This window comes from Caretta caretta, chromosome 3 (genome assembly GCF_965140235.1).
Source record: "Caretta caretta isolate rCarCar2 chromosome 3, rCarCar1.hap1, whole genome shotgun sequence".
NCBI lineage: Eukaryota > Metazoa > Chordata > Testudines > Cheloniidae > Caretta > Caretta caretta.
In genome coordinates this window covers 91,626,869-91,646,390 of record NC_134208.1, presented here as the reverse complement: position 1 = coordinate 91,646,390, position 19,522 = coordinate 91,626,869, and the positions used below count along the sequence as shown (strand labels likewise).

The 19,522-nt window shown below is 40.7% G+C and overlaps 1 protein-coding gene across 2 annotated transcripts in view; it reads right to left on the bottom strand.

Annotated features, from left to right (window-relative positions):
* SLC35F1 (solute carrier family 35 member F1) overlaps positions 1-19,522 on the bottom strand; it is a 388,001-nt gene that overhangs the window by 21,466 nt on the left and 347,013 nt on the right. For both annotated transcript variants that reach the window (XM_048844698.2, XM_048844699.2), the window contains 2 exons: positions 17,132-17,184; positions 12,504-12,658 (listed from right to left, as the gene is read on the bottom strand). In XM_048844698.2, coding sequence (XP_048700655.1) covers positions 12,504-12,658; positions 17,132-17,184 — 208 coding nt within the window. The remainder of the gene's footprint in view (positions 1-12,503; positions 12,659-17,131; positions 17,185-19,522) is intronic.

Here is a 19,522-nt window from a genome sequence, read left to right as displayed (position 1 = left end):
TCTTTTTCTTTGTTTCTATTTGCATGTATTTGCATTAGCCCAACCCCTAAAATTTCACAAATAAATCTGAAAACAAACTGAAATTGAGCAAAAAAGTCTACTAAGCTTTGCCTGGTTTTGGGTGGAAACTGCTGAATTTCAAATGGCTTCCATCCAAAAACTGGCCCATGTATACTGGAAATTCAGCTCATGTTCACTGACACTTTTACACACCCCAGCCAATTCCATCTGGAAGAATTAATTACTCTGAATAGGTCAAGATCCATAGAAGTGGGATGGATCAAGAAAATGCAGATGGATAGAAGAGCAGCATGACCATGAAAAGGTCAGTATGGGCAGGCTGAGCCCAGGGGACTGAGACCAGGACCTGGCCAGACCAGGCGAGGGTACCGAGATGGGCCCTGCTGGTCTGGTTAAAGATTGAATGTAGGGAGAACTGTTGAAAGGAGACCAGCCGAGGGTACCAAGGTGGGCCCCAGTTGGGGTGTTGAAGAAGGTATTGCTTCCGGGAAGAGGCCTTAGGGCTACGGCCCCATACCAAGGCCAGGAAAAGATTGTATACCCCAGAAGGCGGGGGAACAGCATATGTGGCTTGGCTGGAGGGCTGAGTCACTGAAGACCCACCAAGAGAACCATCAACTGGTGGGTGCCCACAAGAGACAGGTGCCACCCCACTGAAAGAACTAAAATAAAAAACAGGCTCACACCCAACCAATCAAAAGGGGGCTGTCCAGGAAAGGTGGGTGCCACCCTGAAAAAAGACTGTGATTGCAGGCATATCAGTCAGAGAAAGGGGGTGTCCATGAGAGGTGAGTGCCGACCCCATTACAAGGACAAACTATGAAGTAGGCAATGTCAGTCCTTTTTCCATTTTCCAGGAAATACTGCAACAGATGAGCTGCATTTTGAAAACTGAAGTGACGGGTCAAGTAGAAAGTGGAGGAGAGCAGCTCATAGTTTCTACTGAATGTGAAAGTGCAGCTATTAGCTGGCATCATAGAATCACAGGACTGGAAGAGACCTCGAGAGGTCATCTACTCCAGTCTCGTGGCAGGACTAAGTATTATCTAGACCATGCCTGACAGGTGTTTGTCGAACCTGCTCTTAAAAAGGAGGATTTGCTGCAGGGATTGGTTATCCCTGAAGAACGTCTGGATTTCCCCATGGAAATCTGTCTGGGTGTTAATACAGCTTGGATTCTTGGGTTTCTGAGTCTTCTGTGAAGCTGAAAGGGACATAGCCACATGGTGCTAGGGGAGAAATGGGCAGTGGATCTGTGTGAAGGTTCAGTCAGCTTTGCTGATAGCTTCTATTTCAGTGGAGTTGAGGAGTCCTTTCTTGGCGGATCTTAAGGTCTACAGGGTGAGGGGCTTTACACTTTCCCACCTCCACACCTCACCAAATCCCTTCTGCTTTAGGTGATAGTTTACAGCTAAATCTGTAAGATCTTGGAGTTTTGCTTCAGTTCTGTCCCATTTCTCCAGGCTTCTTTCTAGGATTAGGTAATCAAATGCACAGTCAAATAGAAGTAAGGTAAGTAAGCAAGGTAAGAAGTAAGGTAACCTAACTGTGAGAACCTGTTTTATGTAGAGAAAAAATATTGGCTAAGATCCTGGGGTTCATCTTTGTATCTTTTAAATAAATTCCATAAGACAATAGGTTCTATTAGGACACTTGCAACCTTGGTTCAAAATTTCATCTGGAAATCAGTACCTCTTGGACTAAAAGGACACGATTTTGGCAATGTACCTTCCTTCCCAGAAGATAATTGTTTTGAGAATGTAAATCTTTCAGCTCAAGTAAATCTGAGCAAGCAATTGGACAATGGACAACACAGCTAATTTAGATTTTTTTCCTCTTCCCAAATTGTCCATGAACAGACTGATTTTTTACATTTGTTTGCTACTTGTACCTCTTCAATTCATTTTCATTGCAAATATTCTTTTGAAGTAGTCAGTATCTGCAATGTGATATTTGAGATGTCTGACTGGTCAGATAAGTCACATGCTATTGCTTCTTTACCCTGACTGGATAGATTCACCTTCAAACTATTTCTGCTTCAACCTAAAATTAATGTTGTTTCACCACAAATTTCATTTTTGATTAAATGAATTTCAGTTAATTCAAAATTGCTGTGAATATCTATATGAACAAAACTGCACTTGAACAAATGATCATGAAAAGTGTTTATTTTAAAAGGAGTGCAAATGTATTTAAGTTGAACTATTTACTATTCTCCCATCTTTCAGATCATCCACAGTCTTGCTTAAAAATTAAGATGACTAAATTACACAAGTTGGACTCACCAAATAGCACTTCAGCATCTCTGATGCTATTATATTCTCTACAGTACCCTTTTGGGATAAACATAGTTAAAGCATTCCTTCTAGTGATAGGGATATGCAGTTCAACACGCACACACACACACACACACACACTACTTCAACAAGGCAGTAATACCTCTGCAGGGTGTAGGACCAGGATATAATAAGGTTTTGTGTCCATTTTTAACATACCGGAGAAGCAGCATCTTTCTCTCTTTCAGAGGACAGCAGGTTAAAAAAAGCTACTCTGGCCAATGATCTACTGATGCTCAAAAGTAAGGCCCATAGTAGAGACATCACTACAATTTGATATACAACTTTGGAGTATTAAAGTACAGAACACTGCTGTCATCCTTAGTCTTTATTAATCATATACTCAACCTAGAATAATAAGAGGTCTAAATCATGGAGTCAATATACCATTAATCTTGTAACAGAAAAAAGGCAGATGTAGCACCCTGACCAGGAAGTAGATGCAATCAAAGGCTTGGTGCTGAGTTACACTAATTGTGAACACTCTTTTTAAAACTAAAATCCAAAAATCCAAATTGAAACAATTCATTAAAACATTATTTTAGCCTATGGCAATTGATGTTTATGAAGTAACAGCATCTGAAAAAGTGATTTATTGGAACTGAAACCTCCATATTACCTTCTGCGTTAACAGTTGCAGCCTATTATGCAGTACATTTTGATGGCCAGAATATGGCAGTTATAAATTATTTCACAATTCATTGGTTTATGATTTATGAATAATACATTTAAATACACGATAGCATGCAAAAGAAGGAGCAGTCCCTTGATAATACAAGTTTCTCAGAGAACTAGCATCTCAGTGCAAAGTTGTGAACAATCTACGGTCAGACTATGAAACGTCTTGTTAGGGAGCATGTTATTTTCCATTTTGCGCCCTCCCCTGAAGTTCACTTTAGAATTTTATACTATGAGTTAGTGCTCTATAGAGTCATACTAGAGGATAATCTGGTATGGTACTACCAAAACTAGCTCCTGTGTCCTTCCAATGAAGAGAGACCAAAGAATGACCAGGGGCTCTCATTCAACTAAAAACACCTCTAACTCTTTTGAATTGCAGCCCAGTTTTTCAAGCTTGGAAGTCTGATTTTTCTCTAGAATTGGTCTCTAATTGATTAAAAAAATTTTCAGGCATTGATTTGGAACTCTGTCTGGTCAGATGGAAGGCACATAAACAGCACAATTTCACCGTGTTGCTTAATAGTAACTGCATTATTGAGGGTGAGTTACAGTAAGTGGGATTTCATAGTTTGGAAGAGAAAAGTAATATAAACTATCAGGTTGCTATATATCGTCAATAGCTTGAATCACTAATAATGATATTTGTCATTAGCATAATTATTATGAAATATTTGTAGTGGTAGTGCCCAGAGGCCCTTATCAGGATAGGGGCCCCATTGTTTTAGATTCTGTTCAAGCTCATAGATAGACATAGTCCCTAGCTCAAAGAGCTTGTAGTATAAACTTATCCATAGAGAAAATATCCTGAAATACAGGTTCTTGACATTTGAAAAATTGGTGGATAACTGTAAACAAATGTTTGGAGTTATAATAATTTGGCTGCGATAGAAAAGGAATTGTGAAAGCTTGCCTGTTCTCAGTAGTAACATCTGACCCACACACCTGTATTCATTTATAATCCCATTTCTTGTCACTGCTGCCCCTTATCCCTTGCACTATCTGCTTAGCCTTCCCTGACTCCCACTCAGCCTAGAATAATGGACCAGAGGCAGAGCACCTGTCAGATCTTGAAATTTAGTGCTCAATCCATTGGCAATTGAAGGGAAAGGAAAGTCTCCCATTGACTTAAATCAGCCTTGGTCCAGGCCCTTAGTGCGGCAGAGGAGAAAGCAACTTGTCGATTGGTTCAAACCTTTTCTCCTACTCTGGTTTACAAAAAAAAAAAACAAAAAAACCCACCCCAAAAAGCAACACCTTTTTCTGAAGCTGTTTGGTCACTCTCCGATGTTTAGGACATTCTTTCAAATGATCAATTTGACTGACTATTGCTAGGGGAAAAATAGACAATATAACCATCTTTTGTGAACAGAAGAAAAAGGGCTGTTTGAACTCTTTGTTGTAAAGTACTTCGAGGTTTCTTATTGAAAAAGTGAAGGCTGAAGAATTTCAGTGTTTTTAACCATGCTAGCGCCTAACTGCTTCATTTATATTCTTCATATGTAAAAATGGAGCATATGTGGGGGGGTCATAAGGCAGCCTTCTCTATAGTCCTTAAGTTATCAAGTACTTTTAGATTTCCTTCTCAAGTATCAGATTTTACCAATTTAGTATGTGACCCCAAAGTCCATTGAAGTTGACTGAAAGACTCTTATTGACTTCATGGGCCTTGGCTCAGACATTTAGAGACTTTTTTTTTTAACTGAAGCGCCTAATTCTTTTGCTGCAATTCTAGAGGGTTTGGGGTTTTTTTTTTTTAATAGCTTCTTACTCGGGGCCAGATTGCTCAGTTAAGCCAATGTATATCCAGAGCTCATTGGGGTTACTTTGGATTGACACTGGCATAAATGAGATCAGAATCTAGCACTCTGTTTGTACTTTTTATCATGTTAGAAAAATAGCTTTTTATTGTGTTAGGTTCCTTGAACTCTCTATGAAATACCCGTCCACAGTGTTCAACAGAGAAACTCTGATATTAGAGCTAATATAAATTATGTCCTCTTTTGAACCTATAACACTTACAACGCTCTAGTACTAAAAGGGTTTTGAATGTCAAATGTTTATTTGTGCATTCTTGATTCCTTTGTAATCCCTATTTGATTAGCTTTTACAGCAGGATTTGTGACTTTTTTGGTTATCCATGTAATAGCCAAATTGTCCCGATTCATAAATTGTTGCTATGTCCAGAATATCTGAATTTTCAAGGCTAAATCTTGGATAAAACAGAATTTGCCAATTCAGAATATAATTTATTGTGGTTGGCTTGCTAGGTAAAGATATAATATAGTGTGACTGGGCCTGCTGATGCAGAACATAATCAGCATGCATGGTCTAGCTAGTGGAAAATGTAAAATAAACTGCTTAGATTATTTAGTGAGAATACAATTTACTTAAAATAACTAAAGTACAACATATGGCTTGAAAATGAAGAGCATGAAATTTTAAAAGCTGACATTAACATTAAATTAAGGCTGAGACAAAAAAAATTACCGAACTATAAAAAAGCCAAACAAAAAACCAGGAGAAATAATAAACCCAGGGATATCATGTATTAATTTCCTGGCATTGATGGTATTGGTGCATCAGTGACAGCTAGAGAATACTGTATTCTACAGTTGGGAAATTAATGGTTTGATGGAAATAGCCTTTGTCTAATAAAACTGATTTAATCCTTTGAGGAGATTACTAATTTTGTTGATAAAGGTAACTGTTGATCAAGGGTAAGCAAACAATGGCCCGCAGGCTGCATCCAGCCTGCAAGCTTTGAAGAGGTTTTAAGCCGCCTGTGAGCTCCCGCTGGGGAGTGGAATCTGGGGCTTGCCCTGCTCCGGGAACTTCAGCTGGGGCTCAGGGTCGGGGAGCCACACCAAGCGGCTCCTGGAAGCTGCCGCATGGCCCCACTCTGGCACTCCAGCCTGTGCGCAGGGTCGGGGGCTGCATCACATGGCTCCCGGAAGCAGTTGGATGTCCCCGCTCTGGCGCTCCAGCTGGGGCGCAGGGCCGGGGGGTGCACCATGCGGCTCCCAGAAGCTGCGGCATGACCCCCCTCTGGCTCATACTCACTCCAATGCCCCCTGCAGCGCTCCAATGGGAGCTGCAGGGGTGGTGCCTGTGGACGGGGCAATGTGCAAAGCCAGCTGGCCACGCCGCCATGTAGGAGCCAGAGAAGGGACATGCCACTGTTCAACATTTTCTTCAGTGATCTGGAAGTAAATATAAAATCACTGATGATAAAATTTGCAGATGATGCAAAGACTAGTGGTGTGGTAAATAATTATAAGAACAGGGCAGTCACATAGAGCGATCCAGATTGCTTGGTAATCTAAGCCTATTCAAACAAAACACATTTTAATACAGCCAAACGCAGTCATACATCTATGAACATGAAATGCAGGCCATACCTACCAAATTGGGGACTGTATCCTGGAAAGCAATGATTCTGAAAAGGATTTAGGGGTTATAGTGTACAAACAACTCTCAACTTGAGCTCCCAACGTGATGCTGTAGAAAAAGGGCTAATGCGATTCTTGGATGTATATACAAAGGAACGGTGAGGAGGAGTATGGAGGTGCTTTTACCTCTATGTGGCACTGGTGGGATGGATACTGGATTACTCTGTACAGTTCTGGTGTCCACCTTTTAGAAAGGATGTTGAAACATTGGACAAAGCACAGAAAAGAGTCACAAAAATGATTCAAGGGCTAAAGAAAATGCCTTACAGTGAGTGACTCAAAGAGCTCAATCCGTTTATTTTATCAAAAAGAAGATTGAGAGGTAACTTGATTACAGCATGTAAGTAAGTACTGTCATGGGGAGGAAATACTGGGTGCTATAGGGTTCTTTAATCTAGCAGAGAAAGGCATAATGAGACCCAATTGCTGGAAGCTGAAGCCAGACAAATTCAAATTGGAAGAAAGGCACAATTTTTTTAACAGTGAGGTTGATAAACCACAGGAACAAACTACTGTGGGAAGTTATATAATCGCCATCTCTTGATCTTCTTAAATCAAGACTGGATGCCTTTCTATATATATAGGAGGTCCATTATAGCCTTTAACTCTTTGAATCTCTTAAATTATACTTTCCAGGGTCATGTGACTAAGGCTACCTTGATGTCCTTATTTCAGTCCATAGTATGCCTAGGCATTGCAATACCGATATGGTATAAAAATATCTTGCATTTATTTAGCATCTTCCATTCTGGCTGATCTCAAAGCACTTTCCAAATCTTGGATATGGGAAACATCTCCAAAACAGAGCTAGCTTAGTGTGGAAGGTGAAAGCTTTTTAAGAGACTACAGCAATATGACACAACAGCTTAGGGCAGGAGATGAAGAACTGAAACTGCAAGATGAAGGCAAAATGTAATGCAAAGTAAATAACATCCCCTCTACTGGTGCTTCACACTAACGGGCTACCTGTGCTGCAGGACTTTGATAAAATGCATGTGACTCTGAGGGGCATAGCTCACTCTATTGTTGCCTTCACTGTTTGATGTCCGTACATTTTCTTTTATATAGTTTAAAAAAAATTAAAATTCCTTATATATAAATTGTAGTTAGTCTGAAATATAGCAGCAACCTTGACACTATAATGAAACTAAGGGACAGAATGTGGCTGGCCCTGCACAAGTGTGAATGGCAGGAGAGAGGGCAAGAACTTACTCTCCCGTTACACACTTGCATAGGGGACAGACATAATCCCAGTGTGAATTGCAAGAACAGGGGAAGTATTAGCTTCCCAGACATTTCCACACAGGAAGAGACAAGTAACTTGGAATGAAAATGAAGGCTCTACTATAAGACCAGAGACCTGATTCTCTCTCTTCTCTGTTCCCATCTTTGATCCAAGTAACTTCCATTAAAGTACTGTATATGGGAATTACTCATATCTAAGGCCATGTTTTAGTCATGGGTATTTTTAGTAAAAGTCATGGACAGGTCACAGGCAATAAACAAAAACTCATGGCCCATGACCTGTTCATGACTTGTACTATATACTCCTGACTAAATCTTGGGGAGTGGGGCAGCCTGGAGGTGCCATGGATGCTGGGAGGGAGACCCAGGGGGGTGTTGTAGGTACTCAAAGGGCAGCCTGGGGGGGCACTGTGGATGCTCAGGGGGGCCTCGGACCCCTGCTGGTGCTGTGGGGAGTGGGTGGTGGTGCACGGCCTGGGACCCATGCTGGTGCTGGAGTGGGGCGGGGGGCGGGGTTTGGCAGGGCTGGCAGGCTCCCTACCAGGCTCCACGCCTCCCCAGAAGCAGCGACATCCCTCAGGGGAACCACGGTCAATGGGAGCTGTGGGGGCAGTGCTTGCAGGCAGAGGCAGTGCACAGAACCCCGTGGCCGCACCTCCCCCTAGGAGCTGAGGGATACCTCTGCTTCTGGGGAGCCCTACCCACAAGGTAAGAGCCACCCAGAGCCCTCATCCCCTCCCATGCCCCAACCCCCATCCCCCCATCCAAACTCCTGTTGCTGCTGGGGAGGGGGAGCAGTGGCCCGAGACTGCCCAGCAGCAGCTGGTGCAGCTGGCCACTGAAGAAGTCATGGAGGTCACTGAAAGTCACGGAATCCATAACTTCCATGACCTCCGTGACAAACTTGCAGCCTTGCTCATATCCAGTGGGAATGGGACAAGGTGACAAGGTCCTGTTTTGATATGGTGTGGTTGAAGGGGAGGTGCAGCCTAGCCTGCCCTCTACTGGAAGTTTCAGCTTGGGACCTGAAAAGGAAGCAGGCACCCACTCCAAGCATCAAGCCTTCTCTGCTTCCTGACTCAGGCCACTTAGTTCCACTGCTTCCCTCTCTTCCTTGGGGTGTATGTATGTTACCCAGTCTTTGTGGCTCTTTATATCTGGTCCTCCAGTCAAATGAAGCCACCCATACTTGGGGTACCATCCCACAATACAACTGTCCACTTAGGCCAGACTGATCTGTTCACTCACTGCAAGAGGTAAAGTAAGCCAGGATCATGTAACAAAAAAATCAAAAGAAATGAAGTCCAAACAAACTGCCTCCTCAGTCTCCCACCATGGGGACTCCTCAGACTGGAAGGAGAGAGGCAGGCTGTTTCCCTGCGCACCCCCAAGTTGCTACCTCTTCCTGCTTAAGTATGTACTCTGATGTGCAGGCTGAGTAAAATCCACAGGTTATAATAGGACCTCTGCCTGGCTCTGTTTGGTGGGAATTAAGCCTTTCCCTGGCTGTGTTAGCGTGGAATTTACCCACCACATCACAGCCCATATAGCACTCATTTTCCCTGCCACCACCAATGTATTTCACAGAAGCTAAAAAACAAGAGAGAGAGACCTAGAGAGATATTGGGAGAATGTATGGCCTGATTCAATATGATAGAAATAGGAAAACCAAACAACTCTTTTAATTCCTTGTCTTAATTCTGTTTTAAGATCCTGATGGACCTTATTTTTCAAGCAGGGAGATGGCTAGATCACTCTTGACAGACAGGTCAAAGGGTTGCACCTGGGCCAGAAGAGTCAGAAGACAGGGGGATAAATGCAATGAAAATTTATGCTGTGCTTAAGATGTTAATTCAGTAAGGAGAATTATGCAGCTACTTGACAGGGCATTGATAAACATCTTTCTCTCACAAGCAGCACATTTGGACTCAGTTACTGATTTAAAAAAAAAAAGACTTCCAGAACATTTAGTTGGCAGAATTCGAATAGTTTGATTTGTTTTTTAAAAAAGAACTGCAATTTGCATACTCAGAAATCTATCTCAAGTTGCAAGCCACAAATAATTATATTTTATTTTTATATAAAAGTCACTTCTTACATCATTAATCCTCCATTAGAGTTGAGTTTGAGATACATGCTATATTTTTTGTTTACTACAGACTAACATTTGGGGACTGGCCAATATAATACAGAGACACTAGCATATGGAGTGCATATAATACCTATAGATGTTGGTTTATTTATAAGCATACTGTCCTGTATATCAAGATAGCATGAGTCCTTGTTGTAAGAAGATAAAATATTAACAAATCAAAACACTTCAAATATAATCTCTTCTTCACTTTGGTTTCTGAGGCTGTAAGCCCAGTAAAACTCATTTCTTGTATTTTCCATGGATTTTCATAGATTTACTGCTGTAGGTGCAATAAAGCTGTCAGGTGATAAAAGTAGTGGCACAGGGAAAAATCATAACTGTTTCTTGAAAGCCTCATAAAATTATATTCTGTAAGGGACACTAAACCACTCAGATGATTCTAATTTAGCATAAAGCCATTTGCTGTGAAGTGGGGCTTCACCCATTGGTCAGCACAGCAATAAAAAGAAAGTACCGTGCATCAGAAGAAGAGGTACAGATGGGCTGGGAACAGAACAGCTTTTCCGAAACTAGAAAACATGCACTCCTAGAAGGGGAATTAATTTAGGTCATTTAATGCATATGTATTAGACTTCATTATTTCATGCAGGGAGCCCGCTTTACAGCTCTCCTTCATATAAAAATCATACCTGATAGTAAACCAGAGAAAAAGACCAGAATAAGGATCAGAACAAGAGAAATTAATTTGACATGTAAAAAATGTTCAGACAGCTAGAGCTGGAATTTTAATTCAGCTCTTTTACCAGTCCCTTTTCCTCTTTTTAAATTTTCCTCCCCAGTGATCATGAAGATTGTGAAAGGAGACAGACTGGCAGCACTGAGATTGGTACTGCATTGGTGTAGAGGCAGGGCAAACTTCTCCACACTTCCCAACAGGGCTTCCAACTGGAGGGATTATTTTACTATTGTTATTAATTATATCTCTCCTGGTAGCAATCACCATCTCTGAGTGGAGACCAAGGCCCCATTGTGCTAGGCACTGCACACATGCATATAACAGAAAATGCATGCCCCCAAGAGCTTATGAATGTGGGTCATTCTTCATGATAATTCAGTCCTCAAAATCTGGGCTGGGACTGCTGGCAACGATATCAATTGATTATTTTTTTAAACTTTATTTTATAGAAATGAAACAAAAATGGAACCATTTATCCATCCCCTGCACTTTAGGGTTCAGGTAAAACTGGATCAAGATCCAGCACCAGGGTTTGTTTTGCAAAACCAAAATCACACATCTTTTTGTCCATCTCTATCTGGAACAAACATGGGCCGAAACTAAAATCACATATCCAATTCTTGCTACCCTGCGGAATTATAAGCATTTGGACAAAATGGGACCTGGATCTGATTCTCCTGTTGTGGAATATGGATGGCTTTGCTAAAGCAAAATGACCAATGACATTGTGAAAGCAAATCCAACCTGGGTTTGTCCATCTCTGTTTTTTGTGATGTGGCTACTTGTCCTTAAGAAACTGGACTGACACAACTAAGCACATTTCACTATACGACTCCAAGCAGCCATCAGATAGGAGCACTTTTCAGTCACTAGTGATTTGAACTGGTGATCTAGAAGTAAGGGACTCCATATCCCTTATCAGTCCTGTAGTCCAGCAAGCGCCCTCTACAGTGTGTTTTTAATTTAGTTTTGGATTCCATATGCATCTTTATTTGGTATCTGCAATGCCCTTGAAGAGTCATTAGCATGACATAATAGGCAAATAAGAAATTTTGTTCTTGGGTTGGGCCCTGAAGTTTTGCATGTGGACATTTCCTCACCATTCATATACATTAAACCCTTACTCTGGATTGTTTGCCAGGCCAGCATCATCAGGCTTTCATTTTCCTCCACTAGTTTCCAGGTCACCATTTTCCCCATTAAGTCACCTCCCTTTTCGGAATAAATCATGGCTACATAGCAATCGCCTCCAAGAGCATAATGCCATTTTTAAGATGGCCACCCAGGGAGGCTTGTGAATAGTGTGACATAATCCCTTGCAACTGGAGGCCTAGAGTGTGGCCTTTGCCATGTTCTAAATATCAGATGGCTTGAGAGCTAGAGGTTTGACTTTATCATAAGTCTCCTTCACATTCTGATACACTAACAGCCAAGCCATTGGAACAGCTGACAAAAAGGACATTTTTGCAGCTATGTTTTGGACAGCTAAGAGACATCATGCAAAAATAATTCACCAGTTAAAACTATTTCAGATACAGTATGAAACACAAAACAAGATCATCACCTTGCAAAAATATGTTAAGGGATCTGTTAATGGTTTATAAAGTGACTTTCCCCTCACACACCAGTTTGGCTCTGGTCAAGGATGGGGGTGAGGGATTAAGTAGGCATGGAGACTGAATTAGCTTCTCCCTCAGAGAGGTAATTTCAGAACAAAGGAGAAGCACACAAAAAGTGGTTTACATTGGGGGAAAGGAGAGTACTGGGAAGACTGCACTTTTAGTAAGTAATAACAGATACATCAAACGTTCTCCACTTCACTGCATAGACCCATCAAAAAAACAGCAGTTCTCGCTGTGGTCCTTAGACTGATTCATTTCTCTGCACCGACACTACTTCAGAGAGAGTCATCATTCAAATACATAATCTATTCAATTTACCTTGTAGTTAAAGAGGAATAATCCACAGAATAGGCTGTACAGGTCGGCTGTGAGCAGGGAGAGGTTGACTGCAGTAGCACTGGTTTTCTTAATGACCACTGGCATGAAGCTGTAGAGGCCAAACATACAGGCACTAAAGCCGACATACAGCAACCCTGGGGGAAGAGGAACAAGAAAAAATGATCTACCACAGTCTATCCAAAGGTTCAATATTGCCTAAATTTGTGTGGTGAGAAAGAAGAAAGCCACACTGTTTAAAAAAGAATTAAGAATATTTTTTCAAAGAACATTTATTTAAATTATTAACCTGTGTATATATTTATAGACATACTTGGAGCATTAATATAAATACGTACTATACCAGTGGAAATGTAAAATCCTCTAATAAATCATGCAATCGCTACGAATGTCTAAATCACACAGGACCAGATCCCCAGCTGATGTAAGCTGTTACAGCTCCATTGAAGTCAGTGAGCTACATCAATTTAAATCAACTGAGAATATGACTGATTAAATATGAGAAATGTGTACCAAAACCTGTGTACTTACAACTGTTTTGCAGATATCTTGCCTGGTGTGGTATAAATAGCGTAAGTCATCATGGCAGACTACAGGTTTTTCATTCATTAGGACAATCACACAATCAATAGAACTTGGTGTCTAATTCATAATGAATTATTTATTGAACAAATTACACCTGTTCTTCTGTTTTTGAATTGTCTGTGAGCTCATCACAATTTATTCAAATGTGCTGGATATTCAAAATTATTCAAATAATACATTCTGTGAATAATTTTTGGCCTATAGCTTGTTTGACAGGGGTTTGCTGTGAATATTCTAAATTAGAAATTCATGCTGTTTTGATTGGGCACATAGTTCGTATGTTGCCCGCTGGATGCCCATGTTTTTGTGCCCTGACTGGATGAATGCAATTCTTCAGTGCTGCTACACCTTGACATCAGATGCTATGGTTGGATAGCCCATCTGGGTTGTTGTCAGGCAGTCTGCATTGAGACACTGAAGTTTCTCCATGACATTTAGAGCACCAGTCACTCAAGCAGGTTTTCATCAAAACTCTCTTCACTCATTCAGAAGATCACCAGGTGACTGTGTGTGGCTGGCTTCATTTTTACATAAGAGAATATTTCCATCCCCTCTTAGACATGTTAAGCAGCTATGCTGTGTGTCTTGCAGATGCCACTGCCATTGAGCAAGAAGCAAGCTAACTACCCATCCCAGTGCAGATATTGCCTTTTCAACATTTTGGACCAGTCCAATAACACAAAGTGTTTTGTAGTTCCCATGAGAATAGCTTTACTATTAAAATAGTATCTTCTATCTATCTTCTTAATGGGAAATGAAACTGTGTTTTGGGGCATCCCCCAAACTGGACCTAATCCTCTAAGGTGCTGAACATGCTCAGTTCCCACTGAATTCAACAGGAGTTGAGAGCATTCAGGATTAGACCCATAAAATGGATTATACTGCACTTGCAGATAAAGAACTGTCCAATGGACAGGGCACTGGGCTGCGAATAAAGAGACCTGCAGTCTGCTCCTGGCTCTGCCACTGATCTTTCATGTGACCTTGGGCAAATCCCTGTACAACTCTGTGCCTCTATTTACTCTCCCATCCTTCATCTGTCTTTTTAAATTGCATGCTTTTCAGGACAAGGACTGTCTCCTACTATGTGTCTGTACAGTTTGTAACACAGTGGGACATCTAGGCACTGATGTAATATAAATAATACATTCTATTAAAAAAGTAATTTCACTTAAAAAAAACATCTGAAGCCCTACCAGGGAAGAATTCACAACAGCAATTATTTGGTGGTAAATCCCAAAGCAAGGTTTTTTTTTTAAAAACTCAACTTCTCCACTCATCTGCACTCAAGCAAATGATAATTCCACTGCTACTGGATGTTGCAATGTGTGCATGAACTAAATTTAGCCTCATGCTAGCCCTTCAGAGGCACTGACTTATAACTGCAGAGAATCTGATACCCAGAGCCTTGAAAGTACAAAATAAGGAATTGACTGATAATAACAATGGATAAAGTCCTGCTGATTTTGTACCTTTTTTTTAAAAAAGCTACCCAGCAAACAAATGCTACCATAATACTCATGGTTTGGATCTCATAGAAGCAGTTCAACAGAAGTATACCTTTGTATAAAACATATATAGTGGTCATCCTAAAATATCAGCAAATGCCCATAGTTACCACACATTGGTATCTGAGATATCACAGTTTCAATCTATACTTATAATATGAAATCACTGTTGTGAATGTTGTATGGTAGGTGGCAAGAGGCCATCTTTCATTATTTATTAGGTTGCCTGCTATGACTTTATCACTACCATTCAAAGGGCTGAAGATTTAACTGTGCTAGGCCACAGGTTTAAATCTGCTGCACAGGATAACTATTTAGGACAAGCAAGGTTGTGTCCTCCTTGATGTTGTCTTGTCAATCACTTCTTGACAAACTTACAATGCTGCCAACGCACTGGAAAATTCACCAAGTACAGTAGAAGCCAGGGAAGAATTCAAAACTATACAAAGTTATCATCATTTTATCCATGTTCTTTGGCAACTCAACCACATTTCGAATTATTGCACTCACAAAACAAGTACACCTGTACACCATTCTTGGCAGGTTGTTTTCCTCCTTCTACTCTTACAAATTGTGACTAACTTGGGAAGACATTTTAATGGCAGTGGAGACCACCGAGTGTGACTTTATTTTAAGGGCACACTTAACTAATCCTGAATTACAACAGAACTCTTGTGTAGCTACATATGACATCCACATAACTCGGAGATGAATTCACTGTGATGATTGCTAGTACCATCAGTAACAAATTAATTCATGATCATAGGCTTCTTAACATGAAAAGTTACCAATCTCTGCTAGAGTTTTGTTAAGGATCTCAGACGAATGAAAGCAAATGAATCTACAATCTGCAGCATGGTTTGTTCCTCAGCTGATACTTTAACTGATTTGTCATTTAGTTTTCAATCTTGTGTAAAATTTCCAAGACTTGTAGTGACAATGCTTCATGACAGATGCATTGCTCTGTTAAGGTTTAGGATAATTAGAGGAAATAGTGACTAAAGCAGTAAAGAAAGAACACACTACCATGTTACTTATCACTCCACTTCTCGGAGATTCCCTATATAACCAGCTGATTTCCATATTTCTGAGGTGATACCTTGATGCTCATTTTGAAACTAGGTTAACAAGATGCTGTTGCTGTATAATCAAAGCCTGATCTCCTGCTCAGTATTTCAACCTCTTGCACAGAATGTGGTATTGTGTGTTATCAGCATTCAACTAAATGCTTCTATTGTCACAGATGCCAACCATGATGTTTTAGGAACTAACTGTCCCTAAATGTTGATTTTTCAAAAAGGGGAAATAATTTGCTTGAGTTATCAGAACAGAATCTTAGACTCAAACTCATTTTCCAACTTGAAAAAGGAATAAGCCAGCCAGTGTGCAAAGTGAATCACTACAAGTTTCATAGTCCAGCTATGCTGGAAGGACAGGTGGCACTGGATGTGGTTTAATTAGGCCACAACTTTATTCTTAACTGTCTGGGAGTAGTTGGCAGATAAATATATAAAGTGCAGGTTGTCATATATACTTGGGGGGGTTTCCAACAGCCCTCCCCCTTACCCATCCTGGACCCCAGCAGACCTGCTGTTGGAACCTCGCCATCTCCACTCCTCGAAGGAGGGGGAGTTGGCTCCCTGCTGTGCAGTAATAAGAGCCCCGAATCCCCCATGTTTCTGCTTCTTTAACAAATACCTCCTTTAAATCCTTTACCAATCCATTTTATCTGGTCCAAATAAAAGAGGGCTTTTCCTGACTGGCATGGACCTCTATAGTACCCCTTCTCTTCTAGTCACCTGGGAGGAGGGATGGGTCAATGTTCCCACACGGACATGCTCTGCAGCATCTGTAAAAGTTGCTCCATTCCTCTCTAGCCCCTTAATGAGGTACACACCTTCCTCCAACAAGCCAAACAATGGTGCCCCCACCCCCCTCTTAATATGCAGTATGGTCATTGTGCATGATGCTACCAAAAACTTACTTGAAATACATGTCTGTTACAACTCACCAAGTTCACTTGGAGAGCAATTAACTATCTGCATGCAGAAATGCTCCTCTCAGAAAAGGTTTTATGGACCTGAGAAATCCAGTGCAGGCAATTTTCTTTTACAGTTTTTTGTTAAGTTCTGTTTTCTTTCCTTTGCACTGAGTGTAAAATGTTGGCTTTTAACAACCACTATGGTTATTTGTCTCAGTGCTGCACTGAATTTTGGAATGAGAAGCCTGTTATTGGTGAGGTCACCCTGCTACCAGAGTGATTTACTTATGACATTCACATGCTTCTTCTCTGCCTAAAGCCTAATGGTGCAGGGAATATATAATATGGCAGTGGGAGAAGTGGGGGCATAGATCAGTTTAAAAGGTTATGAGGTATGGAGTTCCAACCTTTGACGGTAGCTTGCTTGAATATAGCAAACCTTGCCTCCTTTAGCCCTCCCACACTCCTCCCTAAGAATTATTCCTCCTGTTGCTTTCTTCAGCAACAGTCTTCAATGAAGTGAATTATCTTCTTACCTATTTGCCAATCCCAGGGAACTTTTAACAACTCCTTGTGTTCCATTATTGCACTGGAAAAGAAAAGAAGGCAAAGTTTGATGGGGAGGAACAGAACTTAAATTACTTCCACTCATGCAATTCATATGGTGGACAACACAAAATGAATAGCCTTATAACAACAGACTCTGAAAACAGCTATACAGACCAAATGCAGTCGGACCTAGATAACCCACTTTGGTTTTATCCCTATATCTGTGTGTTGGAAAGATCTTTGGTGCAGTAATCAGATTTTATAGCATGTGATTTGCCCTGGTTTATCTCCAAATCTCTGGCTGTTAATCCAGAGCTGCCCCCCTCCGCCCCCCCACCACACTTTCATACCAGCCTGACCTTTGGGACTTAATATTCTTAAAGCTCTTGAACTTTAAGGATTGATAATGTATCTGCATGAGTTATACACTCTTCAAAGCTCCTCTGCAGTGTAGAATAAATACAATGATGAGTAAATCACAGACTTGAGGTGGCAGATTTCACAGAATGGTCTTGGGGAAAACATCCAGTGCTACAATTTGTCAAACATTAAGAGAGAAACCACGTAATCATAGCAATAAAACTCAAGAAACAAAACTAAGGGTGGGCCAAACTGAAGGAGTCCAGTCAGGATTTAGTTTCAAGGTTAACTGAATTTTAAAAGCCCATTAACACGAAGACCCTTATTATTTGTGTTATTGTAGTGCATAAGAGTCCCTGCTTTGGACCAAGACCCCCTTGTGCTAGGCACAGACACAGAACAAAAAAGCGGTCCCTGCCCCAAAGAATTTATAAAGACAAAAGACAAGAGATGGATACGAATAGATGGGGGAGTATAAGGAAATAGTGAGGTGCCAATAAGGCCCCCCGTGCTCTAATGATGGGATCCTACAGGTCAGGACTCCTCCTAGCTAGTTCACCACTCAACCAGCCTTCTCTGGCCTGTGATTTGGGGATGAAACCCTGCTGTGCAGGGCTCTTATGAGTTTTTGATTCTTAAAGTGAAGATCCCCCTTTCCTCTCATGTACAGAGAGGCTTAAAATAATTCTGAAACAATTTTCAAAAAGCATAATATGCAGCTACCACTTTTCTTTATTATTATTATGAGTTTCCAGCTGCACCCACCAGGCACAAGACAAAAGGAGGCACGGTTCCTGTCCCAAAGAGCTTGCACTCCAAAAAATACAAAACAAAGAGAGAGATGCATGGGAAAGGAAAGGGGACCCACAAACAAGTGATAGAATACACTATGTATGCTTCAGAGTTTTCATGACAATACTTTTGCTTAGCTTTCTAATATATAAATATTTAAAAATATAAGAATGTCCATACTGGGTCAGACCAATTGTGCATCTAGCCCAGTGTCCTATCTTCTGACTGTGGCCAATGCCAGATTCTTCAAGAGGGAATGAACAGAATAGGGCAATATCGAGTGATCCATTCCCTGTCATCCAGTCGCAGTTTCTGGAAGTTGGAGGTTTAGGGAGAACCGCAGCATGGGTTTGTGTTTCTGACCATCTTGGCTAATTGGCATTGTTGGACTTATCTTCCATGAACTTATTTAATTATTTTGTTAACCCAATTATACTTTTGGCCTTCACAACATCCCCTGGCAACAAGTTCTACAGGATGACTGTGTGTTTGTGAAGAAGTATTTCCTTTTGTTTGTTTTAAACCTGCTGCCTATTAATTTCATTGGAAATTTAATTTTCCCTACTTCTTGTGTTACATGAACGGGTAAATAACATTCTTTCTATACTATTCATGATTTTATACACCTCTATCATACCTATCTTAGTTGTCTCTTTCTTAAGCTGAACAGTTCCACGCTTTTAAACTTCGCCTTGTATGGAAGGTGCGGGGGTACCATGGATTTATATAGTGACATTATGTTATTTTCTGGCTTATTATCTAGCCCTTTCCTAATGGTTTCTAACATTCTGTTTTTTTGTTTTTTTTACTCCTGCTGCATACTGAACAGATGTTTTCAGAGAACTATCCACATTGACTCCAAAATCTTTCTTGAATGGTAACAGCTAATTTAGACTCCACCATTTTGTAGGTATAGTTGGGATTATGTTTTCCAATGTGCATAACTTTACACTTATCAACAGTGAATTTCAGCTGCCACTTTGTTGCCAAGTTTAGTGAGATGCCTTTGAAACTCTTCACAGTCACTTTTGAACTTAACTATCTTGAGTAATTTTGTATTGCCTTCAAATTTTACCACCTCAGTGTTAACCCCCTTTCCCAGATTACTTATGAATATGGTGAACAGTTCAGATCTTTGGGACCTATTTATTTACCTCCATCTGAAAACTAAGCATTTATTTCTATCCTTTGTTTCCTATCTTTTAACCAGTTACTAATCCATGAGA